Here is a 17,629-nt window from a genome sequence, read left to right as displayed (position 1 = left end):
TAATACAAAATTGCAAAATACATGAAGTAAAAATTTCAAGGAGAAATAGAAAAATGCCAAATTGTCTTGGAAACTTCAGCATTTCCCTCCCAATAATTGTTAGAACCATTAGACAGAAAATCAGTAAATGACATAGAATATTTAAGCAATATAATCAACCAACTTGACCTAATTGACATTTATAGAACATTTTACCTAACAACAGAAGAATACACACCCTTTTCAAGGGCACAAGGAACATTTAGTAAGACAGGCCATACTATGGGCCATAAAAGAAGTCTCAGTACATTTAAGAGTATGCAAGTAATACAAAGTATGTTCTGTCACCACAATAGAATTAAATTAGAAATGAATAGCAAAAAGCCCTGTGGAAAATTTCCAAATATTTGTAAACTAAATACCACACTTCCAAATAACACATTGGTTAAAGAATAAATTACAAGAGAAATTAGAAAATATTTTGTAACTGAATTAAAATGGCAAAAATAAAATCAAATTAGCAAGATACCACTAAACAGTGCTTAAGGGGAATTTTATAGCAATAAACGCCTATATTGGAAATGAGGGAAGTTCTCAAGTCAATAACTTCTGCTTCTACTTTAAGAAACTAGAAAAAGAAAAGCAAATTAAGCATAAAGTAAACAGAAAAAAAGAATAACTAAGACCACAGTGGAAATCAATCAAATAGAAAATAGAAAAACAGAGAAAATCATTGAAACCAAATAGTGTTTCTTTAAGAAGATCAATAAAATTAATAAACCTATAGAAATACTTCTCAGGGGCAATATGAGAAAGGAGAGGATTACATCTACAGATTCTGCTGATACTAAAAGCATAATAAGGGAATATTATACACAATTTTAGGCCAAGAAATTTGCCAGTGAAGATGAAATGGGCAAATTACTTGGAGGACATGAACTGTCGCAGCTTACTCAGGAAAATAAAGATAACCTCAATGGTGCCATTACTATTAGAGTTACTGAATTCGTAGTTTTAACCTTTCCCCACAATAAAATTTCAAACTGAATTGTTTAACAGTTGAGTTGCAATCTACCAAATACTTAAGGAATCATTGAAAATTGAAAATATGTCACCAAAAGCATGATCCATAAAAAAAAAATTGTAAATTGAAATTTGTTAAAATCAAAATAGTTTGTCTTCTTAAAGACACTGTTAAAAGAATGAAAGAGACAAGTCACAGACTGGGAGAAAATATTTACAAATTATATATCAGATAAAAGATTGTAATCCGAATATATAAAGAACTCTCAAAACTCAATAATGAGAAGACAAATAACCCAGTTCAAAAATAATATACAAGGATAAACGATTTAAGGAGACATTTCCTCAGAGGAGATATTCAGATGTCAAAAAAGTATCTAAAGAGATATTCAACATCACTAGTCATTAGGGATATGCAAATTAAAACCAAGCTGAGATACCACTATACCCCTTAATAATGGTTAAAAAATTAATAATTTTTTTTAAAAAGTCTAAGCCAGGCGTTGTCAAGAATATGGAGGAATTGAGGCTCTCATACACTGCTGGTGGCCATGTATAATGGTAAAACCACTTTGAAAACAGTTCAACAATTTCTTAAAAGGTTAAATGTATATCTACCACATGATTCAGCCGTTCTACTTGGAGATATTTACCCAAAAGAAATGAAAGTATATGTGCATACAAAGATTTGTACATGATGTTCATAGCAGTTTTATTTGTAACAGGCAAAAATTGTAAACAACCCAAATGAATATAAAAAGTGACTAGATAAAAAAACTGTGGTATAGCCATACAATGCAATAACACTCAGCAAAAAAAAAGGACTGAGCTATTGATACACACCTGATCTGAATGAATCTGGAAAAGATTATCCTGAGTGAAAGAAATCAGTCAAAAGAGAACCTACTGGATGATCTCATCTATGTGGCATTCCAGGAAACGCAAAGTAATGTATAGTGTCAGAAAGCAGATCAGTCATTCTGGGGGATGGGGAAGAATGGGAAAGGCAGGAGTGTGGATGACAAAGGGGCGTGAGGAAACTTTGGGGGATGGTGAATATGTTCACTATCTTTATTGTGGTGATGATTTCATGGATGTGCATACATGTTCAAACTTACGAATTTGAATCGTTTAAATATGTGCAGTTTATTATACATCAATTAAACTTCAGTAAAGCTGTTAAATCAAGTGACAGAACAAGCTACGGACTATGGTCATTCCCATGTCGCAGCTCAAGAAGAGGAAATAAAACTGTCTCTAAAAAATCATGTTGCCTGAGGTGTGTTTCATAAAATTATATCTGTGCCTTGCATGGCAGGACTATCGAAATGGGCAATTTTCATTAACACAGTATTTAAAATTGTAACATGGCTAAAATAATCTCTCTCAAGTATTCTCTGAACATGCCTTCCAAACTCTCTAAGAGAAGCCACTCTAAGTGAATGGAAAGACTCCTATCATCTTGTCTCTCTCTGACTCATGGGTCCACTCTGAATTAAAACGTGGCAAGCAAGGTGAGAGCCACAGATATGCCAGCTCCCTAGAAAAAGTCCCAAGTTTTAATCTACATAGTTAACAGTGAGTTTTTGCTTGGGTAACAGATATAAATGGAAAATTCCTAACTGCTCCACATCAGCAAGTGTAATTTAGCAATGCTGAAATCTGTCTAAAAATCTGTTAACTTAAGTGCATAGGGTAGTCTCTGCCAGTTCCTTTTTTTTCGCTAACACAATGAAATTTTGAAGAACGGCACTCTGAAGTTCTCCTGAATTATAACTTACTATATAGTAATTGTTTCTCTGCTTAACTTAAACCACATTTCTTGGTTATTTAATAATACAGATTGAAATATAATATACAATGAATTACACAGCTAAATAGCCAAGAATACAGTAACATTTTAAAAAAAATAGTCTATCAGTTACCTAAAGTGTCAGGATAGTTCCTTGGTTTCCCATTGTCATGAGTCAGCCAAGAACTTCTGCATACACAAAGGGACACAGGCAGACGGCATTTAATCTAACATGCAGCTAGCCTTTCAACCTCCTTTTACACCTACAGTAGGCACTGAAATTGATAGAAATCCAGGGATATATGCCCAGGAATCTCAGAATTCAAAATATACGATAAATTAATAAATGCTCACTTTGGAATACATTGGTTTATATTTAGAAAGAAAAAAATAATGGTTTCATAAAATATGGTAATAAAATTTGCTGTTCACTAATTGGAGATATCCAGAGCATGTTGATCAACGTTTAGTAACCAGCTTGTGGGGGAAGGCGGAGCCCTGGTTCGTGGCATTTGCCAATTTCTGTGGTGTAAATACTTCCACCACGGCTGCTTTCAAGCTGATTTAACTGAACGTGAAGGTGGGAAGAGAAGTGCACAATGGGTTCCCCTGAGCTTGACGACGAGGTGGTAAGAGCACCCCACTAGAAATAACTCATGTGTGACTACAGATAACTCCAATCCTATAACAGAAATAAACTAAGTTTTGGGGATATGCCTATGTGTCTTATTCAACTCAGAGTCTTCAACTCTGAAGCTATCTTTTAACCTGTGACAATAAAAAATTTTCATCTGAAAAAATCATCTTTAGGATGTAGGAGACAGTACCCAACATCAAATATTTGAAATGTCTTGAGATTGAGGTATTCAATAAATTTGCTTGCTCTTGAACAGGAATCTTTATCTGTTTAAATGTAATTCAAATTGAGTGCTGATCGTTAGTCCCCCAAAAAGTGAAAAGGAAAGGAAACAAGTAAGACACAACATTTTAATACTGATTGTAGACAAAAATTAACCTGAGGCAACCTGTTAGTAAAGAAGGAGGATGGTTAGGATAAAGTCAAACATATCTCCCATCATAGACCTTGGGTGCCCCACCTGAGAAGAGGTATAGGTTTGTGTTTCTATTTTTGTTTTGAGGGAGTATTTGTCTTACAATAACAGGAATTAATAAGGGTAGATAGAAAGCCATCTTTTTGTGGTGTTTTCCACAAAGAGAGACTTTCTTCAAAGCTTTATAAGGAAAACTAACAGAAAGAAATAAACTTATCAAACTAGAAGTTCAACAAAAGAGGAGAAAAACGAGGGCAACAACACCTCTAGCATTTCAACACAAGTGTAGCAAAGAAATAATAAAAGGAGTAACGAAAGAGCAGACATATACCCAAGTTCTGAGTCTGACTGCAGCTGGAGCACTGAGGGGTCTGTGTCCCACTGCAGGGTCCTAATCGTGCAGCACAAAGGAAAAAGAACACAGTGAATTAACAGAAGGGGAGGGCAACAAACCAAACCAAACCATGTCATTCATAAGGCAAGAGCATATACGATACATACATAGAACGTGTCCCCCTATCCCCTCCACCCCTAGTGACCATCAAACGACAAGAGACAGCAAGGAGCCATCGTTTCCTTTGAACATCTGTTCGATATTGGAAGCTATGGTTGTTTTCATGGAAGAAAGCCCTGAGCCAAATTTTCAAACTCCACTCCTTTGTTTTGTTTTGTACTGAAGTATTATTGATTTGAGCATGTAAACCACTGCATCTATCTCTGACAGCCCAGAGCCCGTCCACATCTGGGAGCTCCAAGCATCTTCCATGTGGTGAAGAGAACTAAATGCAAGGGTACAAATGGGCCAGGGCAGGAGCGTCTGGGAAGTCAGGCCCGTGGGAGCATGACTGCAGGGCCGGGTGAATAACTGGCTTCCTCAGGCCAGGCGCTGCAAATACAACACATTAGATTTCAAGACACACGGGTATTTTTGTGTTCATTTATATATCCTACACCAAGGTGGTCTCCAACGATATCACTTGTCTCTAAGATGTCAGGGATTGATTGTATTCTGCATCTTTTAAATACCGCACAAGAAATAGCACAAAGTATCAATAGTTACCAAGGCATCTGACTTCCCCCGTCATTTCTCCTTTGAAATAAGAGGGGGTAAACAGCTCTTCTGCAAACAGAGTACAAACAAGGACCTTTTTCAGGCAGGCTTTTTAAATTTCCTGCTCAGAAATAAGTTCCAGGTGAATCAGGCATGAGGCTATCAGGGAGGCAACTGGTGGACAGCACAGACTTTGTGGCCAGGCATCTGCGACTCCAATCTTGCCAGAGTGGCCTTCCAGCTGTGTGACACCAGACATTGTTTCTGTCCTCAGCCCCAACAGCCTGTTGTTTACTGTAAGTGTGGCCCCGTAGCATCAGCATCTCTTGGGAACTTGCTGGAAATGCATAAATTCAGGTTCCACCCCAGACTTACCGACTCCGCACTAGAGTCTCACAAGGTCCCCAGGTGGTCAGTGGGTACCCTGGATTTGAGAGGCCTCGCTCTCTTGTTATTTCTAACAAGTTGTTATTTCTAACAAGTTTCCTTGTCTGTAAAGACTTACCGTAGCTTATAAAACAATTTGTGGTGGCCTGCAGCTATCTTCCAAACAGCTCCAACCACTCTTCTTCTCCCTCACTTTATGCTCACTCTTGCGTCCTCCTCGATGTTCTTCCCCTAAACAGCTGTGTGGCTAGTGACTTGCTTCTTTCATGTCTTGCTTCAAATGTCACCTCCTCAGAGAGGCTTCCCTGCTTCCCCGCCTGATCTCAAGTAGCACTTCTTTATCATTCTGCATTTCCTTCCTTTACTCGGTTTTACTTTCTTCATAGCACTCATCTTTACCTATGATTTTATTATGAATCAGTTTATTTATTACTGTTTGTTGTTTGACCCTGGACTTAAACCTCTCAATGGCAGGGACGGCTACATCCCTAAATTACAGGGCTATGCCTGGAACTGTGCCTGGCACACGTGCTTATATAATATTTGTTGAATGAATGAATCTTTCTCTGGTTTTCTACAGAGATCCTATAAAGTACATCATAACCAGTTGATAAACAGCAGCCGCTCTTACTGCTGCCACAACCACTCTGTCTACTATTAATATTTGAGTCAGTGCCCTACCTGTGTGACAGATCCTGTGTTAGCTCCTCCTGCACAGGTACCAGGAAGCAGTTTCACAGCTTCCCTTCTAAGCTCTGGGTATACTCTTGTCTTCTTATCTAAATGCTCTAAAAGATGATAACTGAAGTCCAATGAGAACACCTACTGGCCACTGTTTCTTAGACCAGTGTTTCTCAAACTTTAATGAACATACAGATACCTGGGAATATTGATAAAATGCAGAGCCTGATTTAGAAGGTCTTGTGGGGTGGGCCTGAAACTCTGCACTTTGAAAAAGGTCCAGAGAATGCAGATGCTGCCAGTCTGTGGACCACAGTTGGAGCAACAGGACTTGACTTAGATAAATAGTTCTTAAACTTTAATGTTCATCAGAATGACCTGAGGGGCTTATTAAAATACAGAATACTGACCTCTGATCCCAGAAATGCTGATTCAGTAGATCTGGAGCGGTGCCTGTGAATTTGTATTTCTAACAAGTTCCCAGGTGGTGTTTCCAAGGCTTACCGTGGGACCACCCTTGGAGAATGACTTGACTAGACCGTTGCTTTCAGTAGTCAGTGTACTTTGAAAGCATCACGGATGCCCAAATATATCAGCATCCAAACTTGTGATCTGCTGAAGCCTGGCCTCAGGCCCAGGGCACTTCCGGACCAATTAAATCAGAATGTCTGGGCTGGGACCCAGCTATCTGTGTTTTTGAAAGCTTTCCAGGTGATTCTCATGTACAGCCAGGGGTGAGAAACCCTGCTCTGAACTCATTCTCTGCTCAAGGAAAGCAGCCCTTCCTGGTTCTTTCACTTCATTTAAAATGGCGCAAGTAATGGAATCCGTTAAAGTAATTCATAGTTGTTGTTCACATATCTCTGGGCGTCAAATGTAAGAGCATTTCTTTGCTGTAGACAGAACAGCCTCCAGCTCTTGCTGACTGTCAGAAGCGGTGCCTTGAAGGGGGTGGGATCAGATACTTCACCCTCAATTTGCCTTGAGGTTTCTGACGGCATAACCTTTGTTGACCTTTTCCATATCTCCCAGGCAGGTGAAGAATGCAGCAGCTCCCAGGTGGTCTGGCTCTGCTGATACTTTACTGCACAGATCACCTGAACTCACTGTACCCTTAAGAAGTATAAATAGTGACTCTATCAGAATTGCCCACTTAAGTAGTCCACGGATTAGTACTCGGAGTTTGCATTTACTCAGCCCAAACAACAAAGGTGGTACTATATATGTGACTAACAGCACACAGCAGCCCGGTCCCCGTCACACATATGTTATCTAGCAAAAGATTTCATAGTTATCGTCAGTAACAAGCTGTGGAGTAAGGAGTAAAGCCAAGAGTGCTATCAAGTGTGCCAGCTTTTCTTTTCACTTTTCCCATTATTATCTGTGGGGTGGTCAGACTTGCACAGAATTTTTACTTGCACAGAATGTACTTTTTTTTTCTTTGGAAATGAACTTACAGCCAATACATTAAGTGGGCTAAGGTTGTTTGTGTTTCCAAAGAGAGCCTAGAAATGCATGTTAAGTGTTTGTTGAATTTCTTCTGTGCAAACTTGTAGGAAAGTGTCCCCACAGATGGCAGCATCTTAGAAAGGGCCATGCCTGGCCTAGGAGCAGGAGGTCTGTGTTCTGGGGGTGGCTCTACTGCGGCATCAGGCAAATCTCTTTCTGTTCTCAGCAAAGTGAGCATATAGGCCTCGAGGCCCTTTCAGGTTCTTCTCTGCTTAATATTTTAAAACATAGAATGATTATTAAACTGCCTTTTAGCTTTTTCTTCTCTAGTAGGAACAATTTATTTAACCAATCAACAGAGATCTTACTTCCCAACCATTTTTGTATCATTGAAAATAAAATGATGATTTTTCCCCACAGCTTCTTAGACAGTTTGAAATCCTGCCAGGTAGTTTATTTACAAAATGAAAGAAGTAGTAAAATTGTAAGTAAATGCATAGGAACATAATATACTCTTAAAAATTCTTTTCATATAGAAATCACCCTGTTTACTATATTATTTAGTTGTATTTTTTTTTCAGTCTCTGAAATAGTTCAATCAATGCATACAGGGGAGAGAATATTTTTGATAAGGACATTCATTTACTTATTCAATACACATCTATTAGGGGCCTAATATATAAAATACTGTGATAGAGGCTCAAAAGAATGCTCAAGGAACCTACATTTCTTATGGGGAGATCAAACACATATAAATAATTTAACAGAACAAGGCAGAAAGTAAAACATGCCATAGATGCAGCACCACAGTGCATGGAGGGACAGGCGATTTGCGCTTAAGAATTTTACATTTTGGTAAAGAAATTGAGCTGTAGGAATATTTATGCCTAACGATATACTGATAACATACAAGGAAGATGGTAGTTCTCATCACTTGCCCGGGGCCTGGCACAGTTTAAAGTTTCAATAAATATGAGCTAAAAAAATTAATCAATGACATAAGAAAGATCGATTAAGAATAATGACAGTTATAATTTCCTTTCTCAAATGAAACCTGTCTGCGCCAGCCAGCCAGGCATTGGACTGTACTTTCATCAACCTTTGGAAGCCAGATCAGGGAAACACACTTCCTCTGAAAAGATTAGAGATTCTATTTGATCTGGTCTTGAAGGATGGGGTAGAATCTGGACATAAACTCATTTTCATTAGTGCCTAGTTTATTGAATTTAGGTGGTTGAGTTAGTCTACTAAGTCTTCTTAGACTATTATATTTTTGATGTCAGTTTACCAATTTACCATGAGAATAATAACTGCTAGGCAGACAAATCGTACAAGCCTGACAAAGTCAATTTTTCCTTAAAGCTGAACTGCTGAGAAGCTAGTTGACCGGCAGTGTCTTTGGGATTAGAACAGGTGAAGTTGAATGTTTAACTGTGAGAGCTTCCTGCCCTCCACATGCCAGGCCTCATCTTTCCCCATAATCAGAATCCCCCTCACTGCTGCCCAGATTTCCCCGTTCTCTAATCCTGGAATGACCGACCAGCCCTTGCTGATTGATACAACCTTTCTTTAACTACGTCAGTTGGATTTCTGTCCAGTGTTCCTGGCTGGGAAACCATCTTAGTTTTGTTTGTTTGCTTATTTTTATGAGTTGCATTTGTCTGCTCTAATCAGTTTTAGCCCATCTCTTAGGTTAACTCTCTGAGGGACTGAGGGAAGATTTCGGATCTCTTTCATAGGGGATCTGCTGTTTGCACAGATGCTGAATAATCCAATCCTGTTTTACCTGCTCTGGGCTCAGGGGCATTGCTATGGTTCTGTGGTCCCATGGTTGGATTGGCAATTCTGGACGTGCCAATTAAGGCCATGTTTTCCAACTTTGTTTTAAAATACTAGGTACAGAAGCTTCTCACAACATGGAAACATAATCATTCACTTATTTGACACTGAACATAGCAGACAATGCAGCCTCTAGCATCTCATCCAAAAAGGGCTACCATGTAACAGTTAGTTTACAATTTTTGGGTCCATTTGTTTTTAAATATTTATTTTTACAGAAGGAGACAAAAACTCAAAATTCTTCAAAATAGCAGTGACCTACTAAGAGAGCAACAGAACTTCATATTTTAAATCTTGTTGCCAATTCCTTACCATCTAACATTTTAAAAAAATTCCCCCTTCATTGGCCCAATTTTATTTGCCCAGTTTCAGTTTATTAGATAGAAGGTAGTGAAAGCTAAAAAAAATCCTTGACCATCTGTTGAAAGTATAACTTAGGAGTGAAAGATATGCTGTCCGTGTTGCATATACCTTGCTCTCTGAGGAGAGGTTAATTTCTTCCTGTTCAGCTCTTACCAACAGCAAGTTGATGGTTTCCATTCTTCTTTCCAGCTTAATTAGACCTCAGAATAGAAAGCCTTGGAATTCTTCCCTAAAGTGTATTTTTGCTCTTACCTTTTCTGAGTTTTGGCTACAAGAAAGAGCTATTCAATAAATATTTGGAAGGCAGTAGTTATTTGTCAGGCTAACACTCAATGTCACTGAGGAACTCTCACACATTGCTGGCAGTATTTAAATTAGTACAGTTTTGGGGAAGTAACATGCCGATATGTGGCAAGAATCATAAAAATAGAATTACTCCTGGACTAATTTTATTCCCCTGAACTCAGCCTATAAAAATAAAACAGCATAAACAATAATAATAACAAAAGTGATGATGATGATGATGATGATAACAACGACCTCCAAATCATCAAATGCCATGGTCAATTCTTATTCCCCATCTTTGATCTCTCCAATTCTGGTCACTTTTGGCTCCTTCATGGCAAGTTCTTTCTTTCAGTTTCCTGACCCTGAAAATCTTGTTCTTTTCCTCCCTCTCTCACTGTATTTTTGGCAGGGCCATTATTCTTTCCATCCACATAAAGACAGGCTTTCTCTAACCATTGTCCCGTTTTCTCCCCGTACCTCTGAATTCTAACCCTAGGCAAACGCACAGATGTCCATATATCTTCTGCAAAAAATAACCCCAAAGTCCTAATTACCATTGAGCTCCAAGTTCTACTTTCTCATATGCCCATTAAACCGTCCATCTACACACCAAAGCCATTGCACCCTTCCTTGTCTCATCTGTCTTTCTTTTCCTTCTCCTCTCCCACAATCCTAGTTTAGATCTTCAGTCCTTCTTATTTGACTAATGGTTCCCCCAAAGCTAGTTGTCAGACCTCAAAACTATTATAAAAATCCAGTGGCGCAGACCTCATCTGAGATCTATGGCCTACGTATATGTGTTTTTATAACAAGTTCCCAGGTGAATTCAATGAATAGCTGCAGATATGGAAGCCAGAAATCTCAGCTGTCTCAATGGTTGTATTAGTCTCCCAGATTTTGATCTTTTTTCTTTTGACTCCTTGATATACATTCTACAGCCCATCCTCTAAAACGCCTTCCTCTCATCTCTATTTGTCCAAAACATGTGCATTCTTGAAGGCCCAGCTCAGGTGACTTCCTCTCCAAATATATCTGTCCTCGATAACCTCATTTAGAAGGAACTTGTCTCTATACGGGACAAGAATAGAAGAATAGAAAAATACCTGCAGATTTAATTCACAGCACAGAGAGCTGCCTTGCTTTTACCTGTGTTTTTATTCCTACACACATCCCATTCAGTCTTTTGCAAGGTGTGCACGTGCAAGAACACACAAGTGCAAGAATGTATGTGCACGCACACACACTTAAGTCAATAAACATTTACCAAGTGCCTAATATGTATCAAGACTCTATGTAATGAGTCAAAATCACTTGTGCCACTCGAATATACTACAGATTAATTACAGATGATTTGGGCATGATGGTTTCTGACATTATTGCTCAACTCTGAGTATGCATATTTGAGAGCTGTAACTACATAGAAACATTTTTTTAGAGGGCTTCAAATTAAACCTGTCAATGTATTAGATGGGGGCTCTTTGGAAGTAAGAATAACTCCCTATCTTTATATTTCCTGAAAGTCTAGCATAGTGTCTTGTGGATAATACATTCTCATCTAGTTATTGAATGAATAGATGAATGAACGAACAAATGAACAGTCCTTACCTGACTTTTCTACAGATGGGTGTGAATAGTGAGGAAAAGTTGATTCCAAAAGAAATAGCTTTTACTTTCTTTATTAAAAAAAGAAAGAATAAATCAGGGTATGTCTGCCTAACTTCCTTAATATCCACCAAAGCATTTATAAGAAACTCAGTCTTATACGGCATGATGTCACTACATGGTCCCAGGGAGAGTTTCAGACTCACTTCCACACTGAAGAAGGAAAGCTTATCTTTAAAATGCTGACCAAATTGTTGGTGTGTGCTGAGAATCAAAAGAAGTCCAGGCATCTTCTCTACCAAATGACCTTAGTAGTAATGTTAGTCCCTGAAGCAAATGTATTGGACCCCAACTTTTCCTGTCCCTTCCTTTTCTCTCTAAGATGGACAGACAGCTCCAGGGCAGAATACAGACAGCCCTCCTGAATCCTCCACTTTCTCTGAACTGTTGTTCCACATGTCTTCTCTGTCAAACAACTCACTAGTTACCAATCAGCCAGCAAAAACAGTTTGGGACTATGTGAGCATAGTGCCAAACAGAAAATATCTACTCCATGTCATGGCTAAATATCTAATTTTTAAATGCCATTTCCAAAAGTAATACACTGAATAATAAAGATGTTTTAAATCCATCATATCACTCAATCTGTCACATTCATTAAAATGGTGTCAATTAAGTAAGTATGGTATTTAAATAATGAGTTAATGTTTTATGTCCTAACCTCAATTATTTCTCTACTTAGGACTGGCAATGATGATGATAAAGATCTTCTGAAGTCAGAAATAAAATTGCAACAATGCACTACATACTTATATCAGGCTCTTTTAAGGAAGACTTTTTCTGAATTTACTGTGTGAGAAACTTCCCTCTGCTGGCTAACACCTGAGCCCTAATGTGGAGCTCTGATCCTGCCACACTAAGCCACAGAGAAAGGCGATCTGAGCCGGATTCCGAAAGAAATGTAGGGCTTCCCATTACAGAGCAAGGACATGTTTTCCCTAAATCTTACACAGAAGACCTTCTGTCAAGCAAGCAGTTTCTCTAGAAGAAAGCTAATCAATCCCTTGCTAAAACAGATGCTTACTGTATGATAACCATATGGGTACACACAGTACACTCTGCCTGAAGACAGAGTGATAAGATATCAAAAACTTTTAGCTATATCAGTTAATGTGCTACATAAAGAGAAAACTCTATGGTGTAAATCTTATTTTAATTTCCAAAGAGACTGACTTTTAACCAGTCTTGAATCACTGACTTCAAAAATCTCTGATCCTTGAAGTCAATTAGCTGGTAGCACCCTCTTAACTTCTCTTTATATAATGCTAATTTAAAAAAATCTTGTATGGACAAAATTTTAACAGTCTTACTAAATTTCCCCATAGTCTTGCATTGTTTTATGCACCTTTCCACCTTTACTAATACCTTCTTTATGCCTCCCTTTAGCCTCTGATTCATTGGAGCATCTTGGAAGATGATGTTTTCACCAAAATGGGTCAAGCCCTTTGTGGCTTCTGTAGTTCTAAAGAATCCTGCAGAATCTGATTGTGGTTGAATATGAAAGTCCTGAGGATTTTCTGTTGGGGATTAGGCCCAAGTGGTCCCTCATCACATATTCTTCTCCTAAAGTCACTCAGTAAAGGAAGCACTGACTACAAGCAGCCAGCACAAGTTGCCCAAAAACAAATTATTCTTGGCCAATCTAATTTCCTTATTTGAGCGTTCAACTAGGCAGTAGACAGGGAAAGGCTGAGTATATCAAATATCTGTATTTTATCAAAGTTTTCTGCCATCGAGTAACTAAATATTAACTATATGGAGGCCTAATGTTCAAACTGAGCAGAGAGGATTGCAGAAATCTGTCCCTTAGTCCCTGAATTCTAATCTGGAGTGCACGTACAGCTGAAAGCCTGAATGACCTCTAAATCCATCCCCTTTGTACCTTTGTTCTCCTGTTAAGTGCTTCCAAAGACGTTTCTCCATCCGTTGCATGCTACTTCTCTCCAAAGACAAATAGAAATCTCCCCTTCTGACTATTTTGGTAAGGATGTTGTGGGACACGTGTTATTATTGTAACAGGAGATTATACAGTATGTTATCACATTGAGAGATATTTTATCCTTGGAATCATTTTGAAAGTTTTCTTCCATCTGGGACAGGTTCGAGACAGGCTACAGTCTATGCCTTGGTGTCAGGTGAAGTTCATGAGGTCAACACACTTTCCTAGATTTCTGCAGGCCAGTTCAGCTTCTAGTTTAGTTCTGTCATTGAGAACCCTAAGGAGTCACAACTAATCATGAGAAGAGTCCTAGTGCAAAGTGCCTTGTGAGCCATCCACATGCATGAGAATAATAAGTGTGGGCTGAATGTTTGCCACTTAGATAGATTCAGTTCTGGCTGCTATCTGAAAGTTAATGAATGTGTAAAGGTTGGGCATCCCAGAAAGTGGTCTCTAGAGCCACACACTACGATTTGTCCTTGGCCTTGTCATGTTCAACATTTTTACATAATTATTTGGATGAAGATATAGGCATGCTTCCCAAATTTGAAAATGACACCAATATGTTCTATGACAGGATCTAAAAAGATCTCTTCCCATTGGGAAAATGGCTAAATCAAAATATGAAGAAAACGTAACAGTAATAATAATAATAATGATATCTAAAACTCACATATACCTATTATATGACAAACTCCTTTCCAAGTGCTTTACAGAGCATTACTTTGTCTAATCCTCACAATAACCTTTTGGGGTAGGTCATGTATCACTTATTGTTAGAGATAATGTAGGATACAGGTATAGATTGTGGAAATTTGAATCAACTTGCCTAGGTTAAAACCTAGCACTATTGTTGTGTTCTATGTGAACTTGAGAAAATTACTTAGGCTCTCTGTGCACCTCAGTGTCCTCATCTGTAAAAATCAGCAAAGTAGTTCATTTATCAAATACGAGGGATATAACCCCAAATATTACTTAGTCCCTACTCACAAGGAACACATCATTGCCTGAGGAAGAGAGACACGTGCTCATCTAAACAAAAACCGTTCTTCGTCAAGGACTATAAAGTGTTAATGCCTCATGTTTCACTCTTATTTAGCAAAAAAAGTAAGCTGTTGGTTTCAGATTAATATTCTTTATCATATTGAGAAAATATATTTCTATTCCCACTTTACTAAGCTTTAAAATAAGGAGTGTGTTTAAATTTCTCAAGTATCATTTAGGTATATATTGCAATGATTACTTTCCCTTCATTGATCTTTCTATATACTGAATTATTGTTACACATTTTCCTATACTAAAATGTCCTTGCATTTTTGACTCAATACTAATTAACCATAGCATAGTATCCTCTTAATATTGTGTTGCAAATAGTATATTAAAGAATTTTCTCATTTATGTTTATAAATAAAACTAGCCTTTCAAATGTTTTATTAATAAAATTGTTTTTTTAAATCCAAAACCTTTCTGTTTGTCCAAGATGATTCACTGAGCAAGGACTGTTTCTACCAAAACTGATCAAGAGAAAGAGAAAAACCCACAAATATAGATTGTAAATGAGAAGTGGGCTATAACAAGTAGAAATTGCAAAATAAATTATGACAATTTATGTTAAGAAATTTTTAAATTAAATCATATTAGTATAATGGAAAATTATCATATATTTCTACTCTCCACCCATTTTAAAAATTTATTCAACTACTCTTAAAACCAATAAAAGAGATTTTTGTTGTACTTTTTTTAGAGCACTATTTTAATCTTTTCTCTATAATAGGGTACATTGAGTATGCCAATTTGCAGACTAACCAGTTACAGGGATTATAAGAAATATTTGCTAATTTTGGCTTTTTAAAGAAAATTTCAGCACCCCCATAATATGCTGAAAAAAAAAAAAAAAAAAAAAACCAATAAAAGGGATTTTTGTTGTACTTTTTTTAGAGCACTATTTTAATCTTTTCTCTATAATAGGGTACATTGAGTATGCCAATTTTCAGACTAACCAGTTACAGGGATTATAAGAAATATTTGCTAATTTTGGCTTTTTAAAGAAAATTTCAGCATTAGTTTGAAATTTTGGAAAATGAATGACAGAATTTATGTGCACCTTTAGGTATATCCCAGTGTGTTAATTTGATTCCTAAGTTATCTTCTGAAAGATACCCCACTTTTCAAAGAGTCCAAATTCCACACAAATAGGCAAATTTATGACTATAGAGTTATATATAGTGTTAAGAATTACTAAGTTCTTTTTCCTAGTCTAATGTTTTATGAAGTGTTAAAGTTAATATAAATTGTTTTCAAAGATGTTTCTTCTACATAAAAAGCCATTCCAAGTGGAATTTTAAAAACTGAAATATAACATTCTTCTGCAATTTAACTTTCATATTTATTTTATTAAAGCAAAAACATAAATTTGTGTGGAACTTTCCTAAGTTCAAAACAAGGGCAGGATTTACTAAGCTATTCCTAATGTGTTCTCCTCCAGCAAACTCTGTGCTCAGTTTTTCTGAAAACTATCATTTTTTCAATGCCAATTTTCTTACATTTCTATGAAACCTGTACTTAGCAAGGGATTTACTCATTGACTTCTAGTTACCCAGTCTTGCCAGAACTTTCCTATGAAGAATTGAAAGTAGTCAGTGTTTGCGTGGGGTAGGAGTGGACTGCATCTCTCCCAAAGTGGTTCACTAAGTTAAAAAAAAAAAAATCACTTAAGAAGGGGAAAGAAATGAAGAGTGATGTTCTCTGAGAAGGAGTAATTGCTGCTGTCCCCAGGGTCCTAACAGCATAGGTCAGCTTTCTCTAGAAAGTTTTCAAAAGGGCTCATCAACTGTGAAGTCAGTAATAGAATTTAATGCTGCCAACTGCACCCTTGAAGCTAAGCAGCAATGACACACGCCATCATTGTATAGAAATGGTCAAATATATTAACTTAATGATAGACCAGTGGACCCCCTATGGAATGTGATTATATTGTGCCAGCTCTGGAATAAATGTTAGGTCTTATACAACTGTGTTATTATTACTTTTTTTCCCTCAAAGACCTTTTGAAGTGTTCAAAGCACAAGATGAGAAAAGACGTGTGCTGTCCCAAATCACAAAGGCGATTTGCTAAAATAAAACAGCTTTGTGCCTACAAAACTCTCTACTTTCTTTTTTTTTAGTTGAAAGCAGTGTCCACTGGTTTTGAAAGGCCTTATCAAAACAAAATACTCAAGTCTGAAGCACACCAACAGGCAGAAATGGGCGAGGTAATTCCAGTCTTACATGTTGGTTTCAAAAAAGCAAAAAAAGCCTACGGCTCAAGCCAATACTAGACTATCCATATTTTCATCTACAAAATTACCCAGCCCTGTACAGAAAACAGTGTACCTTCAGAAGAAAATGCTTATCATAATGCCTTAGGTGAAAAAAGAAAAATACAAAATTTTATACCTCTCTCCCAATAATTCCTATGGTGGCAAGAAACGTACAAAGGTAGACAAGGATTAAAAGGTACATAGACAAGATGATTTGTTACAATAGCAGTGCTGGGATGATTATTTCTTTTTTTTATTTTAAGTTTGATTACAGTATTTTATGATTTTTTTAAAAAAATTCAGAGTCAAAGCCAGAGGTCGCAAGTTGCCAGCCCTCATGATAAATTTAGCCCATAACTGTTTTTAATAAAAGTCATTAACATTTAAGATATTATCGCATAAATATTTGAATTTTTAGCTTCTCATGAAAAATTGAAAGATATGGAAAAATCGGGTCCATGTTCCCACATGAGCTCAAGCAGCTTGAGCTGTAAAGAGGTCATTTGGCCTTTAAGAATAGGGTGCTTGTTCACCAGCTGCCACACTCATTTATGTCACCTACCCGTGGGCACCTGCACATGGGGATCCTGGTGAGGACAACTGGATTAAGACAGTTACTGTGACTCCATCTACATTCATGAACCTACTTCTTTCTTCTTTTCACATCTTTACCTTTTTGATACCTCTTCACTGGTCAAATTAGAGGATGTCTTTCTCCACATTCAGAAGTTACATAATCTATTAGTCTACATAGCATAATAAAAATTTGGCAATTAACTCAATAAACAGAAGCAGCCAACCCTGATATTACTACTACTACTACTA

At 37.3% G+C, this 17,629-nt stretch overlaps 1 protein-coding gene across 1 annotated transcript in view; it reads right to left on the bottom strand.

Moving 5' to 3' along the window:
- Positions 1-17,629, bottom strand: part of DYNC1I1 (dynein, cytoplasmic 1, intermediate chain 1) — a 277,749-nt gene that overhangs the window by 246,093 nt on the left and 14,027 nt on the right. The window contains exons 3-4 of the mRNA XM_012647409.1: positions 15,312-15,384; positions 4,178-4,237 (exon numbers count right to left, since the gene is read on the bottom strand). Of these exons, the coding sequence (XP_012502863.1) occupies positions 4,178-4,237; positions 15,312-15,384 (133 nt within the window). The remainder of the gene's footprint in view (positions 1-4,177; positions 4,238-15,311; positions 15,385-17,629) is intronic.

This window comes from Propithecus coquereli, unplaced genomic scaffold (genome assembly GCF_000956105.1).
Source record: "Propithecus coquereli isolate 6110/MARCELLA unplaced genomic scaffold, Pcoq_1.0 Scaffold108, whole genome shotgun sequence".
In the NCBI taxonomy this organism is placed as follows: domain Eukaryota; kingdom Metazoa; phylum Chordata; class Mammalia; order Primates; family Indriidae; genus Propithecus; species Propithecus coquereli.
The sequence above is the reverse complement of the archived record's forward strand: the minus strand, read 5'-3'. Positions and strand labels throughout refer to the sequence as shown.